The following is a 20,610-nucleotide window of genomic DNA, read 5'->3' on the forward strand; positions in this document are numbered from 1 at the left end:
CCAAACGCTCATCCGCTGTTATGAGCAAGCTTCAGGACAACTTATAAACTTTGAGAAAACATCTATCTCATTTAGTCGGAATGTCGGGGCTGCTAACAAACGGAACATTGCTGGTTTGCTAAAGGTTCGCTCAGTCGTTCATCACGACAAATATCTTGGTCTACCAACTTTTGTTGGAAGATCGAAGCGAGAGATTTTTAATATTCTCCTCGAAAGGGTTTGGAAAAAACTTAGTGGGTGGAAAGAAAAATTACTTTCAAAGGCTGCAAAAGAAGTGCTCCTTAAATCGGTTATTCAAGCGATTCCTACCTACGCTATGGGGGGTTTTAGGCTGCCTGCAAACATATGCCAAGAGTTTCAAAGTCTTATGGCAAATTTTTGGTGGAAAAATGGCTCAAAGGAAAAAGGTATGCATTGGGTCGGATGGGAAAAGATGTGCCGTGCTAAATCAAGCGGAGGCCTTGGGTTTAAGAACATTTCAGCTTTTAACTCAGCCATGCTTGCTAAGCAAGGCTGGCGTATCATGCACGAAGAAAATTCGCTGGTTTCTCAAGTTCTAAAGGCTAGATACTTTCCTAGGCATTCTCTCATTGAATCCAAATTATCCCCAAAATCGAGCTTTACATGGAGAAGCATCCATGGAGCCATTCCGCTGCTGATGCGAGGCACTCGCTGGAATGTTGGTAATGGTGAGTCTACCAGAATTTTTAAGGACCCATGGCTGCCTCGAGAAGGTCGGTTTTTTGCTTTTCCAGTTGATAATTCCGTTGATACTAACTTAACTGTTAGCGAGATTCTTGACCAGCAGATTGGAGGTTGGGATGAGGAGAGGATTGATAGTTTGTGCAGTTTAGAAGATGCTGCTTTTATCAAGAACTGGGTGAGACGAAAATCAGAGGTTCCGGACAGAATTTCTTGGCACTACTCGAAGAATGGATTTTTCTCTGTTAAAAGCGCTTACCACTTGGAAATGGGTAGTAGGATCAGCCCGGAGCCATCAATACCTGTTTGTTCAGATTTATGCAAATCCTGGAATTACCTTTGGAAGTTGTCGATCCCTCCAAAAATTAAACATTTTGCGTGGCGAGTTTTAACTAACAGTCTATCGACGAAAGGAGCTTTGAGACATCGCACTAACATTGGAGATGGCTTATGCACTAGATGCAGGGAGACAGAAAACATAAATCACGTTTTCAAAGATTGTGGTTGGGTCCGTGGTGTCTGGTTCGCTTGCAATCTGGGGCTTGATACAAATCGATATCCGAATGTTGATTTTATTCAATGGGCAAATTTACACTGGCAAAATCTGGATAAGGATGATATAGAGCTGTTCTGGATAACCTGCTGGGGAATTTGGTACGCGCGCAATCAACTCTGCTTCAATAATAACAACATTCCGTATCCAGTGATTCTTAATCTCATTGATAAGACCTTGGGTGATTTCAAATCAGTCTTTAGGGGTGAGATAGAAATCGGAGATGTTAGTGAAGCTCAATGGCAGAAACCAGTGCAAGGATGTATCAAAATAAATTCCGACGCGGGTAAGGCCGAAGATGGTAATTGGGGCATCGGCTTTGTTGGTCGAGATAGCAACGGTGATATTATGGTGATAGGCAACGCTCAAAGGAAGGCGGGTTTAGACATTGCTATAGCTGAAGCTGAAGCGCTGCTGTGGGGTTTAGAAACCGCAAAGGACTGCTCTTTTTTGAAGGTAGAAATGGAGAGCGACAATGCTCAGTTGATATCAGCCTTGAGAGGAAATCAGGATTACTTAACTGACCTGGGAACCATTTTGAATGATATCAGGTCTTTGGCAAAAGATTTCACCCAAGTGGATTGGAGTTGGGTTCCTAGAAAGGCTAACAAGTTAGCTCATGCAATTGCAGCAGATGCTCAATCTGGAGAAGCTCAAGTATGGATAGAAGATATGCCTTTGCAATGGAAGAAAATCTGGGAGGATGATAGACTTGCTGTCCATCCAATTAATCTAGCTAGTACCTTTTAATTTCCTGTTTTTGCTTTTTCCTTGTCTTGCTGTGCAAGAATTTGTTTTTCCTCAAAAAAAAAAAAAAAAAAAGGCCGATTAATGAGTGAGGCTTTTTTTCCCCAAATTTATTAAAGTGCATAAATATTTTTATTGGGAATGCATTGTTTTTATTATAATGAAAAATTGAAACTAAAATGATATGTCTCTACTCCTGCATTATATATACACACGACAAAACTGTACAAAACTTAAACATTCTATGCTTTTGCATTAGGGCTATATTGTCATCTTTCTTATCAATCTATCTACCTCTTTTAATAAAGAAAAAAAATCAACAATCATTTTTATTAATTATTTTAAATCATTAGTATTTAATTTATATGTTTGATTTCTAATTAGTATTTTATATTTATATAATTTGTTTATTTTCCTTTAGGTTTCTTAATTTTTTTTACTTTTTATAGGATTTATAATACCATACAAAAGCAGTCCATTAATTTTAAATTTCCATGCAAATTTGAGAGATATAGTAAGTGGATTATATATTTTAAAATTTACTAGGGACAATTTTTAAAATTGTTGGATTGCTCCCAATGTGGAGGGAGTTGGATACGATTATACGGCTTAAACAGCAAATGAGGACAATAATGTGACACGTGACATGAAAATTAGGGTTACAGTGAAAGACCAGAAGCTCCATTATTGTTTGGTGGGGACTTAATAAAAGTAAATATTAAATTGCATAAATAAAAGTTGGTTATTACGTGGCATTTTCTTAGTATGGAAGAAATAGGTTAAATGGCTCAATGCCACTGCCTTTATTACCCTGCACTTTATTTTTTTTTATATATTTCTTACTCATGCTCGTCCACGTATAATCTAATAACATATCAATTTTAAATAATACTTAAAACATCATTAAAAATATTATCACATAAGTTTGAATTATATGGCATGTAAATAATATTGATAAATTTGATAGTCTTTTCAGTAATAAGATGTAAACATATATTTATACTAAGCTAGTCGTATCTCGTGCGTTATGTAAAATATTATCTAGTGATTTCAAAGCTCGCAATTAGGTAAACCCTAAATCTACAATTTTCATGAAGACATGTTTGTTTAAAAACCCTCGTTTCGGAGTTTTCTCTCTATGCACATAAACGAAAAACAATTACAATTTATTCATAATTAAAGAATAAAAATTGAAAAATTATCATAAAAATAATTCTCTTTATCTTTTGTTTATAGATCATATATCATTGTGACTTAAATATATTAATCTAGATATGATGAATCATAAGTTGTAAATGATTGTTCCGTCTTAATGAATTGTTATTGATTTAAATTTTTATTGAATTAAAAAACTTTAAGATTTTATTTTGTGTTTGATGCATTTATATAGTTTGTAAAATTATATACATGTTTTGATCGCTAAAGAACAAGTAATCATTTGGGATGATAGAAATAGATTTACAAGATTATTTTGACAATAATAAAATTCATTAATCTCTGATGATGCTATAAGTACATGCGTTCAGAAAAAATTTCAATCAATATATTTATAATATGGATTATAGAAGCGTGATGTAAACACTAAGAGGGTGTTAACCTAGTTGAAATGCTCATGTGCATATCTTGATTTCTATATTCCAACATTTTACTCAAAAAAAGTAAAAGTATTTCACAAATTTACAAAATTAATGGTGTTATCAAACACTTTACATTCATATACATTGTTCTTTAGAAAATACATATATAAATCGCCATTTTCTTTTATTTATATCAGATTTTTTGCGTTAATTTAATTATTATTAGTTATTGCTTATGATTTTATTTAACTCTAAAAAGGTGCCAATTGGATATTTCTGAAGTTGTATCTACAAAGACTATATAAATAATAATAATTTTTTATATCCAATTTTATCAAAATTAATTTAAAAATAACTATAATAAATTGATACAGGATGTAGTTAGGAAATGGATCTAGTTTTTTTCTTTTGGAAGTAGAGTTATTGATAAAGAATGTAGTTAGGATATGGATATAGCTAAGAACATAGATAATTGATTTCTACACTCTTCAATAACCATATTCCAAAAGAATTAGGTATATAATTATGGAATAATACCCCACAGAAAGGCTAAACATGCTTGCTTTTTATTTTTTGATGTTGGTGTTAAATGAATTAGAAAAACATAATTTATTATTGTTTAATCTAATCTACTTGTGAACTCAATCTGCTTGACACTTGATGGAAAAATATTGTTTGGTGAATATAATTTAGGTATGGTGTGTGGGAATAAGGCAGGATTAAATAGAGGAACAATAATGCTTGCAAAATCTAGCAACTTGCACATTTTTCATAAAGCTAAAGGATGGAATGTAATACTCCTTTTTCAAAACATTTTAAAATTTTAAAAATTAAATTAAAATAAATTATGAAATAATTTAAAATAATGTAATATTTTTCACTATCTATAAATAGCAACCTACACAACTTAAAGTTTTCAACAACAATAGCATCATTTTCTAGTGCATAAGCTAAACTAGAGAAAAAAACAGAGGCTCCTCTGTTTTACTCTGTTTTGCTCTGTTTTTAACCTATTTCGCCTTTTCTAATACTTATATTTGTTCATCTGGAGCAAATTATTAATTATGTTAGTATCAAATTTTTCGAAGCTCAGGGAGATGGCTGCTACTAATGCTTTTATTCTTGACGAATCTTCTTTCGAGTGAGAACCCGAAATCCTATACCTTCTTCACCATCTTTACGAATTCATCAAATCTTCCATTTCCTTAAAGAAAATGGATTCGTTCCATATCAGCAACATCAAACTCGAGAAGGCAAACGCGATCAAGAAGCATCGCCAGATTCAAAAGATTGCGACCTTTTTCAGGTTCATTGAAATATGCCTTGTTCTTGCTTTGGTTTCTAGGTTTTCTGTTAAACTACCGGTTGCTGTCAAGAACTCGGGCGAATACTTCAAGGACTTAACGGTTTTTCTCGTAAGCCCTCGCTTTATTTTCATCCTCGGAAACGCGATAGTCGTCATTCTTTTTGTGAAATCAGGTCATTTTTCCGGTCAAGATTCCAATGGAGAGAATTCAAGAACCGATTTCTACGAAGAATTTGTTCAGAATAGCGAAAAGAGTCAGGTGATGCACCGATACGAAGATGAAAACAGAGGAAAAAAACAGAGGACTTATGTGCAGCAAATAGTTCCTGAAAAAACTTGCGCATCTTTGGAAATCAAGAATTATCAAAGAAGTCAATCCGAAAAACTCGAACAAGCTAGTCGGAACAAATCATGCAGAGAATTGAGGCGCATAGCGTCGGAGAATTGCAGGGAAATTGTTGATAGTAGTGAAGTATGGATGAAAATTCCGTATCCCGAAGATAACATGAGCAATGAAGAATTTCGGAGCGCCGTCGAGGATTTCATTGCAAGACAGAAGAGGATTAGAAGAGATGAAGAAAATTCTGTGTAGATAAATTCAATCTCTTGTATTTTTTTTGTTAAACTCAACTTTTGTAGTATTGGTGTGTTCTGTACATTGCCATATAGTTAATGCAATGTTGTAGATTATTCTATTTTTCTTCTTACACCAAGTGTTTGAAGTTTTTATTTTTCTTTTTTTTAGCTCAGTAGTCATATTGTCTATGAGTTCATAGTGCAAGAAATTTTACAAATCCTGACAGCCAATAAAAATTTCTGATACTCCAAAAATAATAGAGATAATTACTATGCCAAGATCTCTAGTGTCCTCATATTAGATCAAAATCACTATTTTCTTTCTAAATTTTTAAGATTATTATGTTTTTGATTCTTTTAGGTATTAGATAACTGAAATCTATTGTAAGGTGTTTCCTTTAAATGCAACAAAAATACTAGGAGTAAATAGTGAGTTCTTAAAGATTAGGGGGAAATCAGTAATTTTGACCTATCATAAATGTTCATTTTTTCTCTAATGCAAAATATATCAAATAAGGCCAAACTCGTGACTATAAAAAATTCCCCAAATTTAATATTATGACTCGTTTTACTCTTTCATGTGATAATTTTTTGCCATGCGCTAATTATTTTTGCCAAACTTAATATAAGGCCAAGTGCTAATTTTTTTACCAACTTATCTAAGGAGGTAAAACGAGTCAAAATGCGCAGTTTAAATATATTTTTTCCCAAAACATGAGGCTAGTCTTATTGGATATTTTTGTATCAAATTCGAAAGGCAAATTCAATGTTTGTTGATATTTTATGCATGCATTGTACATGAATTATCCAAGAAATGTGAGAAAGATGCTGATGGAAAACTATTGGTAATCAAATTTCAAAGAGAATAGATTTGCTGGATATGGAGTCTATACAGATAAAGGAATTTATAGAACATGGGAGTTAGATATGGCAAATTATTTGGAATTGTATTCTAAAATTCTGTGCTGTAAATAAATCATATTATGCTTTGATTCCAGAATTGCCTACTGGGTCATCATCTACTCATTTTTTGTTTTGAATTAAAACACCAAAAAGAAAACAAAAGTAACAAAATATAAAGGTGTTTGTGTTTTGACTGGTGAGGCCTTCCATGCAAAAGAATAATGATTGATAATTGCCCCATTTAGGAGCATCTTTTTCCCTTCTATATAGCACGGAAACGGAAATACCGAAATGGCAAATAAAAAATTAAAAAAATAATTAAGATTATGTTGTGTTTTGATATGTCGTAAATAAATAATTTTGAAATTTTGTAAGTTTTTTCAAAAATAAAAATAAAAATAAAACGCCGAATCATAAAATTCGAGAAGGTTTAGTAAAACTAACTCGGAGAATCCATCATCGCTAGCTAGTCGAACCGAAGCAAAATTTTAATTTGATTTGATTTTGGTTAGCTCGGTTAAGCTACAGACTATAGTTAATAATTTGAATATTTTGGCTAAATTCATTACAAAATTCTTATACTATTAACTTTCATTTTATTTAGTCGATAATTAATTAAATAGTCCCTTAACTATATGTGTTTTACTCATGTGGTCCTTATGTAGACGGAATTACAAAAAATATCGTCGCTTTGATTTGCATGAACAGTGACGTTTCATGCAAAAAAGGACTGCGAGTGCACACAATAAATAGTTAAAGGACTACTTAAATGTAAAATATTTATTAAGGATCAAGCAAAATAAAGACCAACTTAATTAATTTAAGTTAAGTTAATTTATTCCTCATTTTCCATAGCAAGTACCTCTCTACACTATCCAGCCCACATTTCTCCTTGACAACAGGCATGGTGGCAGGGACTGGCAACTGAAATATCGGATCAAAATCATCTACACAACCCCACAAATGAAGCTGTCGTCGAGCATCTTTAATTCCAGCTCTCGTAGCACAGTGAACCGAAGCTGCCAGGAGCAATGGTGGCTCACCGGAAGCTGCACAAAGAACATAAAATCGCGGAATTGAAAACGCTGAAACGGAAGTTGCCCGTAAAACAATATTTTTTCTAGGAATATGTTGAAAATATAGAGTTTCTGATCATATAGTAGACGCGTTTCTAAAAAAGAATAAAAAATCAAGACTCGAGAAATTTCCGTGCAACATAGCATGTAAGTGTATATTATAGAATACCTTTCGAAGAGAGAACACGTTTTTGGTGGTGTCCGCTATTAAGTATTTCGACATTGAAGTGTTTCGGAATGGTGTCTATGGTAGGAATCTTGTAATTCCATGTACCATCCTGAACTATCATTCCTTGTGAGTTTGTTGTGTATTCTTCAAGCATGAAAAATCCAATTCCTTGGACAAAAGCTCCTTCAATCTTCGACATAAAAAGATAGAATTTGATCGAATCCGAATACTTGCATCCTTAAAGCATAGATAGCATGTAAGTGTATATTATAGAATACCTTTCGAAGAGAGAACACGTTTTTGGTGGTGTCCGCTATTAAGTATTTCGACATTGAAGTGTTTCGGAATGGTGTCTATGGTAGGAATCTTGTAATTCCATGTACCATCCTGAACTATCATTCCTTGTGAGTTTGTTGTGTATTCTTCAAGCATGAAAAATCCAATTCCTTGGACAAAAGCTCCTTCAATCTTCGACATAAAAAGATAGAATTTGATCGAATCCGAATACTTGCATCCTTAAAGCATAGATAGCATGTAAGTGTATATTATAGAATACCTTTCGAAGAGAGAACACGTTTTTGGTGGTGTCCGCTATTAAGTATTTCGACATTGAAGTGTTTCGGAATGGTGTCTATGGTAGGAATCTTGTAATTCCATGTACCATCCTGAACTATCATTCCTTGTGAGTTTGTTGTGTATTCTTCAAGCATGAAAAATCCAATTCCTTGGACAAAAGCTCCTTCAATCTTCGACATAAAAAGATAGAATTTGATCGAATCCGAATACTTGCATCCTTAAAGCATAGATTACAGTCAAAGAAAAAAGCAATCTAACCTGTCCTAAATCCACAGCAGGATTGAGACTTTTTCCGCAGTCGTATAAAATATCGGATCTCAGAATTGTTGTTTCTCCTGTCAGAATGTCTATCTCAACCTGTATCACCCTGGCTTCATATTGAGTACATACTTAACATAGTTTAATATAAATTTTGGATTATATTAACAAACTTGCCTCGCTCACTGCAGCTCCGTAATTTAAGTAATGCAACGACGCGGAGTCAGGAACAAACAAAGAACTTGCTGATAAATTTACAGATTCAGAATAGGCCTGCAAATAGAAAAAACTATTGTTATTCTTCAATTTTAGACTGCATTGCAGGGAAGCTTGTGGATCAAGTCATACATTTCAGCATTTCGTTTTTGTTTCTTGAAATACTTCTGAAACATAAATACTTTATATTTATAACTTATTCTCATAAAAAAACATTGTTCCGCTGTTTTGTTGTTGCAGAGTTTCCCGTATGATCATTTCCGTTTCCATGTAACTTAGATTAAAGATGTACATTTATGTTTACCTGGTGAATAAGCAGCTCCCAAGATACAGAACCAACTTGCAATTTCAACTTCTCATTCAGTTGTGTAAGCCTCTCAACCAAAATATTACAGCAAAGTCTAACTGCTTCACAGCTTGACTCAGATGTAGTACTGTCACCAGTTATTCCACCTTGAATTAAACTCAAAGTATCTGTTTGTACTACTCTTACTTTATCTAACATGTCTTCTGCTCCATTAAATTTAATTGAACTTAAAGTAAATGCAACCATTTGTTTCACCTTTGTTCACAATCCTTGGCCTACCTCTATTCCTCCAACTTCAACTACAATAGATCCATCACTTAAATCTCCTACTTTCCCTGCAAATGGACTCAGCATCACCTCGTGTATGAGCGGAACTCGAGAAATCCCACGCTTCTTCCACACGCTGCGACTATTAAACTCGTTTACCATCTCAGTTCTTTCGTTTAACCTTGAAGTTATTGCTAGTTTATCCCATATCGGAATCAAAGTATACTCCGGAGACTCTCCAGCGCAATGATCCCCGTAGAATAACTTCAGAGTATCATATGTATGGAGATTTACGGCTCTTACAACATCTACATTCATCGAAAGATAAGACGCGACTTGTTCAATTACGGCTTCTGCTATAAATGTAGCTTGCACTTGTCCGGGGCCGCGCATTGGTGTTCTACTCGGAAGATTTGCTTTGCATACTTTGATATCAAAAGATAAAGTTCCCCAATTATACTTTTTCAGGGCACCAACTAGAGTTATTGGAATCATTGAGCTCCAATCTGGAAATATGCCAGCTAGGATCAATACCTGAAGCTGTAAGGCTATTATTTTTCCCCAATTATGCTTTTTAGCTTCTTTTCAATAGATTTAAGCTTAATTGAATTGCATTTGTCTAAGGATGATACACTTGCAGATTTTCATGGGAAGTGAAATTGTTTTGTTAGGTTAATTTTTCATACACTTATCAAGTTTAATAAAGTTAAGTGTCACAAATTCTGCCTTATTCAAATTTCTTCAATGAAAATAATGCAATAGGTCATGAGTTTAGAACAAAGCACCCCCTGACTCGGGGTCATCTAATCCAATTTATGCTTTTTTGAGCAACTAATCCCAAAACTCTTCATTTTTGAGCTTTGCACCGGACTTGATGACTTTCACGAATATTATAGACGGGTTTTCAAAAAAAGAGAATTTTGCAGAGGCATTGCTGGTGTGGTCTTACATGAGTGAAAATCATGTCAAACCTGATGTTGTGACTTGCAGTGCTTTGATTAACGGGTATTGTAGGGCACGTCACATAGATGAAGCTAATGCATGTGTTTGAATAAATTCCCGAAAGAAAATCAGTGTCTTATAAAACTATGATTTTTAAATTTGTCAACATAAAATTCTGAAGATGATAAATAGCATACTATTATGCCATGTTGAAGATCATACAATTCTGAAGTTTACAGTATCTTTCGAAATCGCATTATAATAAAAAAATTGATCAACTAAACATCATAGATAACTAAAAAAAAGAACCATAAACACTCACATAAAAGATAGCGAACTATAGTAAAGATCACATGAAAGATAGTAAACAGAAGCAGTTCAAAACAGTGAAATAATAAGCATAACACTGACAAGTAAAGTAATAATTCCTGAAAATAACAAGGCTTGAGGTTTCTTGCAAAACATCACAGTGGCACCTGGGAGCAAAGCATTACAATTCCTCGAAGTAGACTGTTGCTGCAAATCTTTAATTTTAGTTTCGTTTAAACTTCATAGAGAGGAAGCACATTCACGAGAGCGTTACATTCCTCGATTGTAAAAGTAGCAGAAAACTCGAGTTTACCGCTGCGCTCAGGGGCGACGACTTGGAAGAGTTGCAGCGTGTAAGTGTCACAGGCATCCCAGCAAGTCCCGCGAAAATCAGCTTTTCGGACCAAGCAGATCTTCCTATTAATCAAAGGAACTAAAAAGTATATAGAACTCTGAGACACCATAGTCCCAGTCGTGACCTGAAATCTGTTAAGAACTCGATAGGAGCCCCACAATTCCAACTGCACGGCCACAAGGTCTGATACACAACAGCCACGGTAATGGAAAGAATAAATGGAATCACCCATGAACATAGCCGAGAAACCGACATCGACATCATGACCCTCGATGGGGACAGGGGGGAGTGACCAGGACAGAGACTCGGCGTGGAAAGCAACAAGGCCAATAGCAGTTTCTACCATGATGAAGTGGCTGTCCGGAGAAGAAGGGTATATGCGGATGCCGGCGGGGGAGCATCCAGGTGGAGGATCCGGGAAGATGGTCCAAGTGTCAGTAGATGGATTGTAAACCTCGCCCATGGGTGCACCTTCAGAGTTATTGCCTCCAAAAACATAAATTCTTCCGGCCAGTGACGCAGCATAAAACTCACGGCGTTCGGTGTTCATGGAACGGACGCTTTGCCACCCCTCATGAGGATAACGAATGTTCCAACGATAAACCTCCGATGTAAGGTCTTCAGCTGAATAAGAGCCTCCCATATGGTATATGAATGAACCCACCACAGCAGAAATGCCATAATTGGCAAAATGTTGAGGCACCGTACACAATTTACGGGGTGAAAGAGAAGATGATGTGTTGCTCACCTTAGCAGTGTAATAATGGCGTTCAATCCGACCCCCTTCTGCATTCCACGTCCTCACATCTAAGAGAAATTCCGCATCCACGTCCACCGCTGCTGCTTGCTTCCGTCTTTTGTTCCGATCCGCCTCTTGTATATTGCACCCTGACTCGGCCTTACTATTCTGTAATTCCATCATGCGTTGTATTGCTTTGACGCTCTCGCTTATTTCGCGAATATCCTGACTCAATTCCACCATTTTCCGTTCTAAACCTTCGACTTTGGTTAACAATTGGTTCTGATCAGCCATGACAACCACTTCTACTACCAAGATGATATGGTTTCGCAAATATGATCTCGTCACAGGTTTTTACTAGAAAAATCTCGTCGATTTCCCTAGTTTTTCATTGACTCTCCTTTTCTTTATTTGTGACTGAATTATCGATTACTTAATAGAGAAGAATTAAAACTATAAAAGGGAAAAAATTCCCTACTTAAGAAAGATTTTTAATAAGATTTTTTTTGATTTGGTGTATTTGGTCACTAGGTCGCCAGCCCTAATTTATATCACATAAAACCCTTATTATGGTAGTAAACAAAACAAGGCAGAGCTATGGTAAAGTTAGCACGTAGGACTTTAATTTTAAATTTAAAAAATATAAGGAAAATATATGAAAACTTGAGATAATTTACGTAACTTTTTCCAAAGTAAAAAAAAAAATCGCATGCAGTAAATTCACTTGATAATCTCTACCCAAGAATTTCTCCTACCCGATAGAGGCAAAAGAAGCTGATAATAGGGTAATAGAACTCTGTAAATTTACAGACTTTCCTATACAGAGTTCTATTTACGTGCAATTTCGTCCTTTAAAGATATATAAGATTTGATCACGAAAATTTTTCAAATTTTTTTCACTTCCAACTCCGAATTTTTCTCCATTTATACCCTTCCTTAATTCACACTCTAAAGCCTCAACTAAAAAAAATAGTAACCTACCATAATGCACTACAACACAAAGATCATGAAGATCCTCACCGTCGCCAAGGATATGCCGTCCACCACCAAAGCAATCGTCGCCGCCGCCGCCTCCACCGCGGCCACGGTCATGGTCATCCGCACCGTCGCCAGGGACTGTCTGCCAACGGAGCTACGTAACTATATTTACTACAAACTCAACAATTTTGTGCAGTTTTTCTCGTCAACCCTAACCCTAGTTATCCAAGAATACGATAGCTTGAACCATAGCCATCTTTTTAAAGCTGCAGAGCTTTATCTTGAGCCCATTATTTCTCCGAACACGAACCGGCTCAAGATTTCACTGCCGAGTTTATCGGAAAGTAAAGTCTCGGTTTCTTTAGATAAAAATCAAGAAATCTTTGATACGTTCAGAGGAATCACATTGAAATGGAAGTTGGTATCGAGAGAAGTACGTGCAAATCATGTTCCGGGCTCGAGTAGTTCTAACCAGGTAACCAGAGGCGGATCTAGAAAGAGCTTATGTTATTAATATATTAAAATTTTATAATATGTCTAGGGTGAGGAAAAAACCAGGTCGGGCGAATTAACCGGAAAATTTATATTTTGCCAATTTTACCTACTTTATGCACTTCCGGTCTTGTCCATCTTATAAAAAATTTATGGTCCATGCAGGTAACCGAACATAAATATTTTGAATTGAGTTTTCACAGGAAGCACAAGGACATGGTTCTTGATGATTATATAAAGAATGTGATTCAAAAATCTAAAGAAATTAGAGCTGAGAAAAAGAAATTGAAGATTTTTACGTTGAGGCAAGATATGGCGATGGTTCGGAGAGGAAATGTATGGCAACCGGCGAATTTCGACCACCCTGCAACTTTTGATATATTAGCAATGGATATGGAGTTGAAGGATATGATCATTAAGGATCTTGATAAGTTTGTGAAGAGGAGGGATTATTATAAGAGAGTTGGTAAGGCTTGGAAACGGGGGTATTTGTTGTATGGACCGCCCGGGACTGGGAAATCGAGTTTGATTGCTGCAATTGCTAATCATCTAAAGTTTGATATATATGATTTGGAGCTGACTGATCTTAAGGTTAATTCTGATCTGAGGAAGTTGTTGATTTCGACCGGAAATAAGTCGATACTTGTCGTTGAAGACATTGATTGCTCAATTCAGTTGCAGAATAGGAGTGTAGAATCAAGAGTTATTCCTGTTCCTCATCGTCTGAATCAAGGTCCTGCTCCTTCGGAAAAGCAGGTATTCACGTCGACTAAATAACAGGGACTTCATTTATTTCCGGCGTTTAAAACACAAACTTCGTTTCTAATATAAAAAAACCTTAAATAACATTGTTTTATGGTGTCCAAGTATCTAAATTTCCGTATCTGTGTCTGAGCTACATAACATGTTGATAGTGCTTGATAACAAATTCTTTTAAAAGCATTTCGTGAGATTCTATATTGCACGAAAACTTATCGAGTCCTATGTTTCGGCATTCTTAAACTCCGAGACTTTAAACTTATGGCCTACTCGTATGGAAAATATCATTTCAACGTCTGTATTTCATGCAAGGTTAGATTGACATTGCAGCTATCCTAATTTATGTTCCTTGATCTGCATGAATAACTTGGGATTATGATATGCGATCAGCTAAAACATTACGGCATTGTTCGAGTTCTATCTGCAAATGTGTTAGGTTAACTTAACACCGCTAGTTTGTGTTCATTTCAGCCTCAGATGACTCTATCAGGGCTGCTAAACTTCATGGACGGATTGTGGTCGAGCTGTGGAGATGAAAGAATCATAATTTTCACTACCAATCACAAAGAAAAGCTTGACCCAGCACTGTTACGCCCAGGTCGAATGGACATGCATATTCACATGTCTTATTGTACCCCGTATGGATTCAAGATTCTGGCATCCAACTACTCGGGAGTCACAGAGCACCCGTCTTTCGAAAGGATTGAGGAGCTGATAAAGATAACAAAGGCAACTCCTGCAGAAATAGGTGAGCAACTGATGCAAAATGAGGAACCTGAGATTGCTTTTGGAGGGCTCATTGAGTTCCTAGAGCACAAGAAGGCTGAAGAAGATAAGGCAAAGAAGAAGACGGTCACAAAAAGGAAGACACAGAGTGATGAAAGAACAGCTACTAAAATGAAGGAAGAGTCAGAAAGATCAGAAGCGGATACATCGCAAAAGACCGATCAAATGGAGAAAGAAAGCAATTAGAAGAAATATTAAGTATCAAAAATATATATATTAAGTGAAACAAAGCATGGTATTAGGTAGTTCGTCCCATTTTAGTTCATTTTCATGGAGCTCGTTTAAACTAAGTTCAGTTCTTCATTTTCAAGTGTCTATACTGAACTGCAATAACAATCCATGAAATTAATGACCAATGAAAAATAATCCACATTCCAATCCATTACTAAAACAGTAGACTTAATAATATGTTATAGTTCAGTAATATACCTGTTTCACAGGGTATAAATTAAAATTGTGAAGATAGAGATACAGATAAACTAAATCACCTTAGTACCACCAAAACCGTGGGACTAGAGGATTCTTACTAAAAGAGAAAAGCTTGCCGTATATCCGACTAACAAAAGTTTATTTTCAGCTGTTAAACACTCAGTCAAGGTAAGCCCTGCCATAGTTGTGCCTGAAACATTAGAGAACATCAAAGCGTCATCATAACACGCCTGATTACTACGGATTGAAGCACATACCAGTATCTTAAAGATCTATTCATTAAAAAAAAAAAAAATTAATCTGAAGTAACATATACACTCTATCATGCAAGATGATGTAAAGCCAACACCCTATAGAAGCTCGCACAATTTCTACAATGTTAAGTAGGATTTGTGAACAATTTGTAGGATTAGCGAGTGCTTTTAAGTATGGAAATCTGCATTACATAATTATATTGAAATATTGATGTGTGCTAGTTTGAACTTCAATAATTTTAGGCTTGCTTTTAATTAGTTGAAAGGGTTTTCTTCTAGAATGAGATTTATTTGATCTAATTTTTGTAGGGAATTGATATTTGCATAAATCAGGACTAAAATATACAAAAGGAGAAAGGCATCTGAAAGAGCTGGAAGTAAGGGAATTACTACGAGTTGAATCACTTGTTCATAAGTTGTTGCTAATTGCTATTAATAGAATAATTGATTTGTGATTAATATAATTAATATATCATCACTAGATATAACAGTAAGTTGCTACAGAAACACATACCTGACTCAAAACTACAAGAAAACTATTGCCTAGGGGCGGTCCAAAGTGTGTCCAACTTTGTTAACTACTAAGAAGCTCTACACGGCCATTTTCATTTCAATTTTCTGGTGAGGATCATATCCGATGAGTTTGAAATCAGCTGCCACAAAAGAATCTATGTTCTTCTTCTCTGGATTAATCTTCAAAATCTGCATGAAAGTGCTTGTAAGAGATTATGATAGAATAACAGAAGCAATATAGGAAACTTGAACCTACAAAATAATATACTAACTGGAAAAGGTTTTGGCAGCTTCTGAAGCTGCTCTTCAAGAGCCCTGACATGAGTGTTATATACATGAGCGTCCCCAATCACATGAATAAAATCACCCGGGATGAGATCTGTACGAAACAAAAGATTTTAATTAGGACATGTTTTTGGGACATCTTTTAATCAATAAAATATTAATCGATACACCCTATCAACTAGCACAAGAAGTTCATAAATATTTTTTCAAGACAGTGCATACCACAAACATGAGCGATCATGCATGTCAAGAGACTATATGATGCAATGTTGAATGGCACACCCAAGCCCATGTCAGCAGATCGCTGATACATTTGACATGATAACTCCCCATTGGCTACATAGAACTGCAATATTAATATTCAGATTAATATATAAGAGAAAAGAATTTATTAACAGAACAATAAATTTGCTATTAACCTGAGCAAACATGTGGCATGGAGGTAGTGCCATCAACTTTAAATCAGAAGGATTCCAAGCTGAAAGAATAATTCGACGATCATCTGGATTTTTCTTAATCTTGTTAATAACATCTAACAACTGATCAAATCCTTGGCCAGTGTAGTCAGCATGCATGTCAGTATACCTGAACAGCGGAAGACAAAAAAAGAAATTGAAATGAAGGTAAAACCCATAACTATAACCTCCATTTAGTATAATATGAAGGAGCAATTCAAGACCTAGCACCAAAATGTCTCCACTGAAATCCATAAACAGGTCCCAGGTCACCCTCCTCTCTGTCCTTTAACCCAATACTGAAATAGCAAATAGTAAACATCAAAAAAGGATCTTCATGAAAATAATCATTTAACTCGGTGAAAAGCGAACATATATTTATTATAACATGCCTATCGAGATAATCTCTAGATGCATTGCCATCCCAAATATGAATGCCCTTTTCCTGAAGAACCTGCGAGAACAAAATATAGAAAAGCAACTCATAATGAAAGTACTCTTGTATCTATATGAACCAGATAAGGTAACCCCCAAGGGAAAAATGTAGACATCTGAACATCTGATACAAACCAGATGTCGTCATTTGACAAAACAAAGTATTGATGGCAAAAGCATGGGCACTCAGATTATATTTTGCAGGATAAGAAAACAATAAAAACAATAGGAAGAACATCATAATATCATGAACTTGTACTCCCACCTTTAGTACATGTGCTAAGGATAATCTAGACTCAATGGTCTCTTTATACGAGCAAATAAAAAATAACTCAACCTAGTCTGGTACAAACCAAAGAAACTCTGCAGCACTATGCATCTCAAATTTGTAGAAGAAGTAAGACTACTGAATAATATTCAAATAACTCATGAAGGGACTAATCCAGAGGGGACAATATTACGTCTTTTAAGTAGCAAACAAGCAAGTCCGGTGCTACAGTTCTAGTTGGGGGAGGAAATAATAGTACATCAACTACTTCTTATACTACTCTTTTAAAAAAACAGACAAATTTCAAATGGTAAATGACTCATTTCCCCATGCCATCATCAAAGGACATCATAAACATACAGCATATATAAAAGAAAACAAATCAAATGTTCAAATAATTTATATCATTACCTTGGCATTTGTCGAGCCACTAATGAACCATAGGAGTTCTTCCACAACCCCACGCCAGAATATTTTCTACAAACAAATGATAGCAACATCCAATTGAATCAGATTTCATTGTGCCATAAAGTGATTATTTCAGGAGAAGAGGAAGGAAAATGAAACCAGAAATGGCAGCAAACTATAAAAATATAAAACAAAATTTCCTTAGGCAAGTTCCTCAAACATCATACTTTTGTTGTAAGCAGCGGAAAAGTTTTGCGCAAGTTGAACCGCATCTGTGAATAAAATGGATGAGAGCAGCCGTCCATCAGTGATTGAAACAATAAATTGCCTCATAAAACGAAAGCCTCATAAACAAGGGTAATGGAAACCATTAAAAAAAAAGTGATTCACATTACCTGACAGCCAAATTTCGATAAAGTACCAGTTCCAGTTCTGTCATCCTTCAAATTACCATCAGAGATGATGTCTTGAACAAGTCTCAGATATAAGAACTCGTTGTGTCTGTCAAAAACCAGCTTAGGAAGGAATGAGAACTTTTTGACATCGAACTTATTGTTTTCTGAAGCACTATCAGAGATCAAACCATCATTTTGACCAAGGGTTTCAAGTGCAGAACTCCTTACTCGAACATACGACGCAAAACAATATCTTATGTTATTTTCCACCAAGGGAAAGGATGAATACCAGGGTTGGAATACAGAGAAGTCAATTGGAGGAATGAAAGTATCACAATCAAAGCTAGTCTCAATTTCTGTGCTGTGGACAGCATCACATCCAGGAGCATTGAGAGCTTCTCTGCATTGAATGCAATCAAAACAAATGACCAAAACTCGAAAAAAGGAACAAATCATAGATTAAACAATCAAGTAAGAATCACAAACCTCAAAATTTGACCACCACCTATAATAAAGACTTTCTCAATTGAGAGGCAATAGGGAGAAGCAGCCAATAATTCCAAAGCAGATGATAAACTTCCACAACTCACCACATTCTCAGCAGTAGCAATATCAAAACTACCAGAACGAGTCAGAACAACATTGAGACGGCCAGGAAGAGGCCGAAACTGAAGTGGAATACTTTCCCATGTTTTTCTACCCATTATAACAGCATTCTTTTTCCCAGAATCAGCAGTAGTTAAAGTGATATCCTTAAAAAATTTAAGATCAGAAGGTAATTTCCATGGGAGCTTTCCATCCTTACCAATTCCCATATCCCTAGTTGCAGCCACCACAACTTGATAAGTTCTTTGAGGATCAGGCTGCTGTATATGAGCATTACCATTGGAAAGATTTGCCTTGGAGTCACCGGCCATGACTGAAAACAAAACCCGAAAACGCAAACTCGAAGCTTTTGGTCTAGAATTAGAACTGCACACCCAACTTCTGTTGATGTGCAGCAGAACCTGAAATTGATCAAAACAAAAATTCTTAAAACATGCAAAAAAGATAACACAACAAAATGATAACTTCTGAAAAAGCAGAGACTAATAAGACTTGAAAAACAATACTAAACACCACCATAATACCACACACAAAAAGTATCCTAATTTTCCATATATTAGTAAAAACACTTAAAGCAAACTAGGTAGCACGGGGACACAGACAAAGCGAAACAGCATTATTTTAAGGTTTCCCAAGTTAAAATTGAAGTTTCATGTCCGAAACACCAAATATCCAACACGTTTCCGAAACGGAAAACACAGTTGATTGAGTGAAGTACCCACATAAAAAAGTTTAATACTTCACATCAACATTAAGAAAACCCATATCTAAACCAAACTAAAGCAACAAAATTATAAATTACCCCCTTGTTTTATACTTAATATCTTCTTCCTTTTCAATAAAGTTTTAATCTTTAGTGATTAAAATACAAACAAGTGATTAAACATACAATGCAACTACTAAATTAAAACCCACAATCAAATACAACTAATAAAAATTTCTACACATTAGAGTAATTAAACAGATATAAACTTACAAAATCCAAGGAAAAAATTAATTAAAAAACTAATGCAAAGCAATAAACTAACCGATCTGAGAGTAACTGTTAAAATCTTAAGAACTAGAACAAAATTAGGGTTTTTGAGTGAGGGAATCAAAATGGAAGAGTAAGTGTAATGTAGAAGAAACTCAACAGTAACTCTCTTCACAAAGAAATTTAAAATTGTAAAATTAAATGGAAGAACCAATTTTTAGAAGCTATATATTCAAAAAAAAAATGTGAATTAAAAACAAAGAACAAAAAAAGTACATTAAAAAAAATCTAAAAAGCAGGTTTTTACGCGGAGTGCCGCCAAAAGTATACAGAAAAAATTTGTTTAAAATAATTTAAAGTTTCTAATTGTATTTAACGACAAGTATTAAGAATTATCCATTTGGCTTATAGTAGTAGTACCTTGGTAAAGTGATTCATTGAATGTTTGTTTTGAATTTCACCAACTTTAATTTATGGTGTTTTAAAAAATGAACTTATTGGGTCGGTTTATGGTTTAACCGGTTTTATTATTGATTCGACCGTAGATTGAAATTATCACAAAATATTTGAATTTGTTTGGTCATTGCGCCAATAACTACCGTATAATTGATAAATAAATATTTGTATATTTTTTACAATTTAACCGGTTTGATCTTTTGTAATTTGTATCGGTTGAGAGAGATTGATTTATATTTTTGATTTGATGTTTAAAAAGATAATCTAATTAGATTGATCATTGATTTGAGGTTAAATAGATTTAACTAGCCAATATCCTTTGATTATCAAAATATAAATGGCCTTAGTTGTACCAAATTTGCCAACAAAGGTTCATTTTACCCTTTAAATTTGGACAAAAGATCAAATACAACAAATTTCAGTGATTTTGAACAAAAATATATTTTGCCTCGTTTTAGCTCTTCATTTTCAAATAGTTCAATAGTTTGTTGTCGTCTCAACTTTGATTTCTACAATATTTTTTTATACGTCAACTAATAT

The 20,610-nt window shown here is 34.9% G+C and overlaps 3 protein-coding genes and 1 pseudogene across 4 annotated transcripts; 2 read left to right on the forward strand and 2 right to left on the reverse strand.

The window, feature by feature from the left end:
* Positions 1 to 4,490: 4,490 nt before the first annotated feature.
* LOC126679975 (uncharacterized) lies at positions 4,491 to 5,592 on the forward strand. The gene has a single exon (XM_050375001.2). It carries the CDS (start codon positions 4,794 to 4,796, stop codon positions 5,475 to 5,477), a length of 684 nt encoding a protein of 227 aa, XP_050230958.1. The 5' UTR covers positions 4,491 to 4,793; the 3' UTR covers positions 5,478 to 5,592.
* Positions 5,593 to 7,142: 1,550 nt separating this feature from the next.
* On the reverse strand, positions 7,143 to 11,872 carry LOC126680657 (abscisic-aldehyde oxidase-like; annotated as a pseudogene).
* Positions 11,873 to 12,414: 542 nt separating this feature from the next.
* Positions 12,415 to 14,832, forward strand: LOC126682215 (AAA-ATPase At3g50940-like). Its single transcript, XM_050377812.2, has 3 exons — positions 12,415 to 13,031; positions 13,214 to 13,804; positions 14,279 to 14,832. The coding sequence occupies exons 1-3, from the start codon at positions 12,564 to 12,566 to the stop codon at positions 14,777 to 14,779; spliced, it is 1,560 nt and encodes a 519-aa protein (XP_050233769.1). The 5' UTR covers positions 12,415 to 12,563; the 3' UTR covers positions 14,780 to 14,832.
* Positions 14,833 to 14,918: 86 nt separating this feature from the next.
* Positions 14,919 to 20,067, reverse strand: LOC126682214 (bifunctional dihydrofolate reductase-thymidylate synthase-like). Of its 2 annotated transcripts, none has more exons than XM_050377810.2 (12): positions 20,035 to 20,067; positions 18,522 to 19,042; positions 18,036 to 18,435; positions 17,868 to 17,912; positions 17,644 to 17,709; positions 16,922 to 16,983; positions 16,754 to 16,828; positions 16,494 to 16,659; positions 16,297 to 16,420; positions 16,062 to 16,168; positions 15,791 to 15,978; positions 14,919 to 15,212 (listed from the first exon to the last, which is right to left on the reverse strand). In XM_050377810.2, exons 1-11 carry the CDS (start codon positions 20,050 to 20,052, stop codon positions 15,868 to 15,870), a joined length of 1,695 nt encoding a protein of 564 aa, XP_050233767.1. In that variant the 5' UTR covers positions 20,053 to 20,067; the 3' UTR covers positions 14,919 to 15,212; positions 15,791 to 15,867. The 2 variants fall into 2 exon arrangements, with proteins under 2 accessions (XP_050233767.1, XP_050233768.1); XM_050377811.2 differs by lacking the exon at positions 20,035 to 20,067 and adding an exon at positions 19,670 to 19,821.
* Positions 20,068 to 20,610: the final 543 nt, after the last annotated feature.

This window comes from Mercurialis annua, linkage group LG5 (genome assembly GCF_937616625.2).
Source record: "Mercurialis annua linkage group LG5, ddMerAnnu1.2, whole genome shotgun sequence".
NCBI classification, from domain to species: domain Eukaryota; kingdom Viridiplantae; phylum Streptophyta; class Magnoliopsida; order Malpighiales; family Euphorbiaceae; genus Mercurialis; species Mercurialis annua.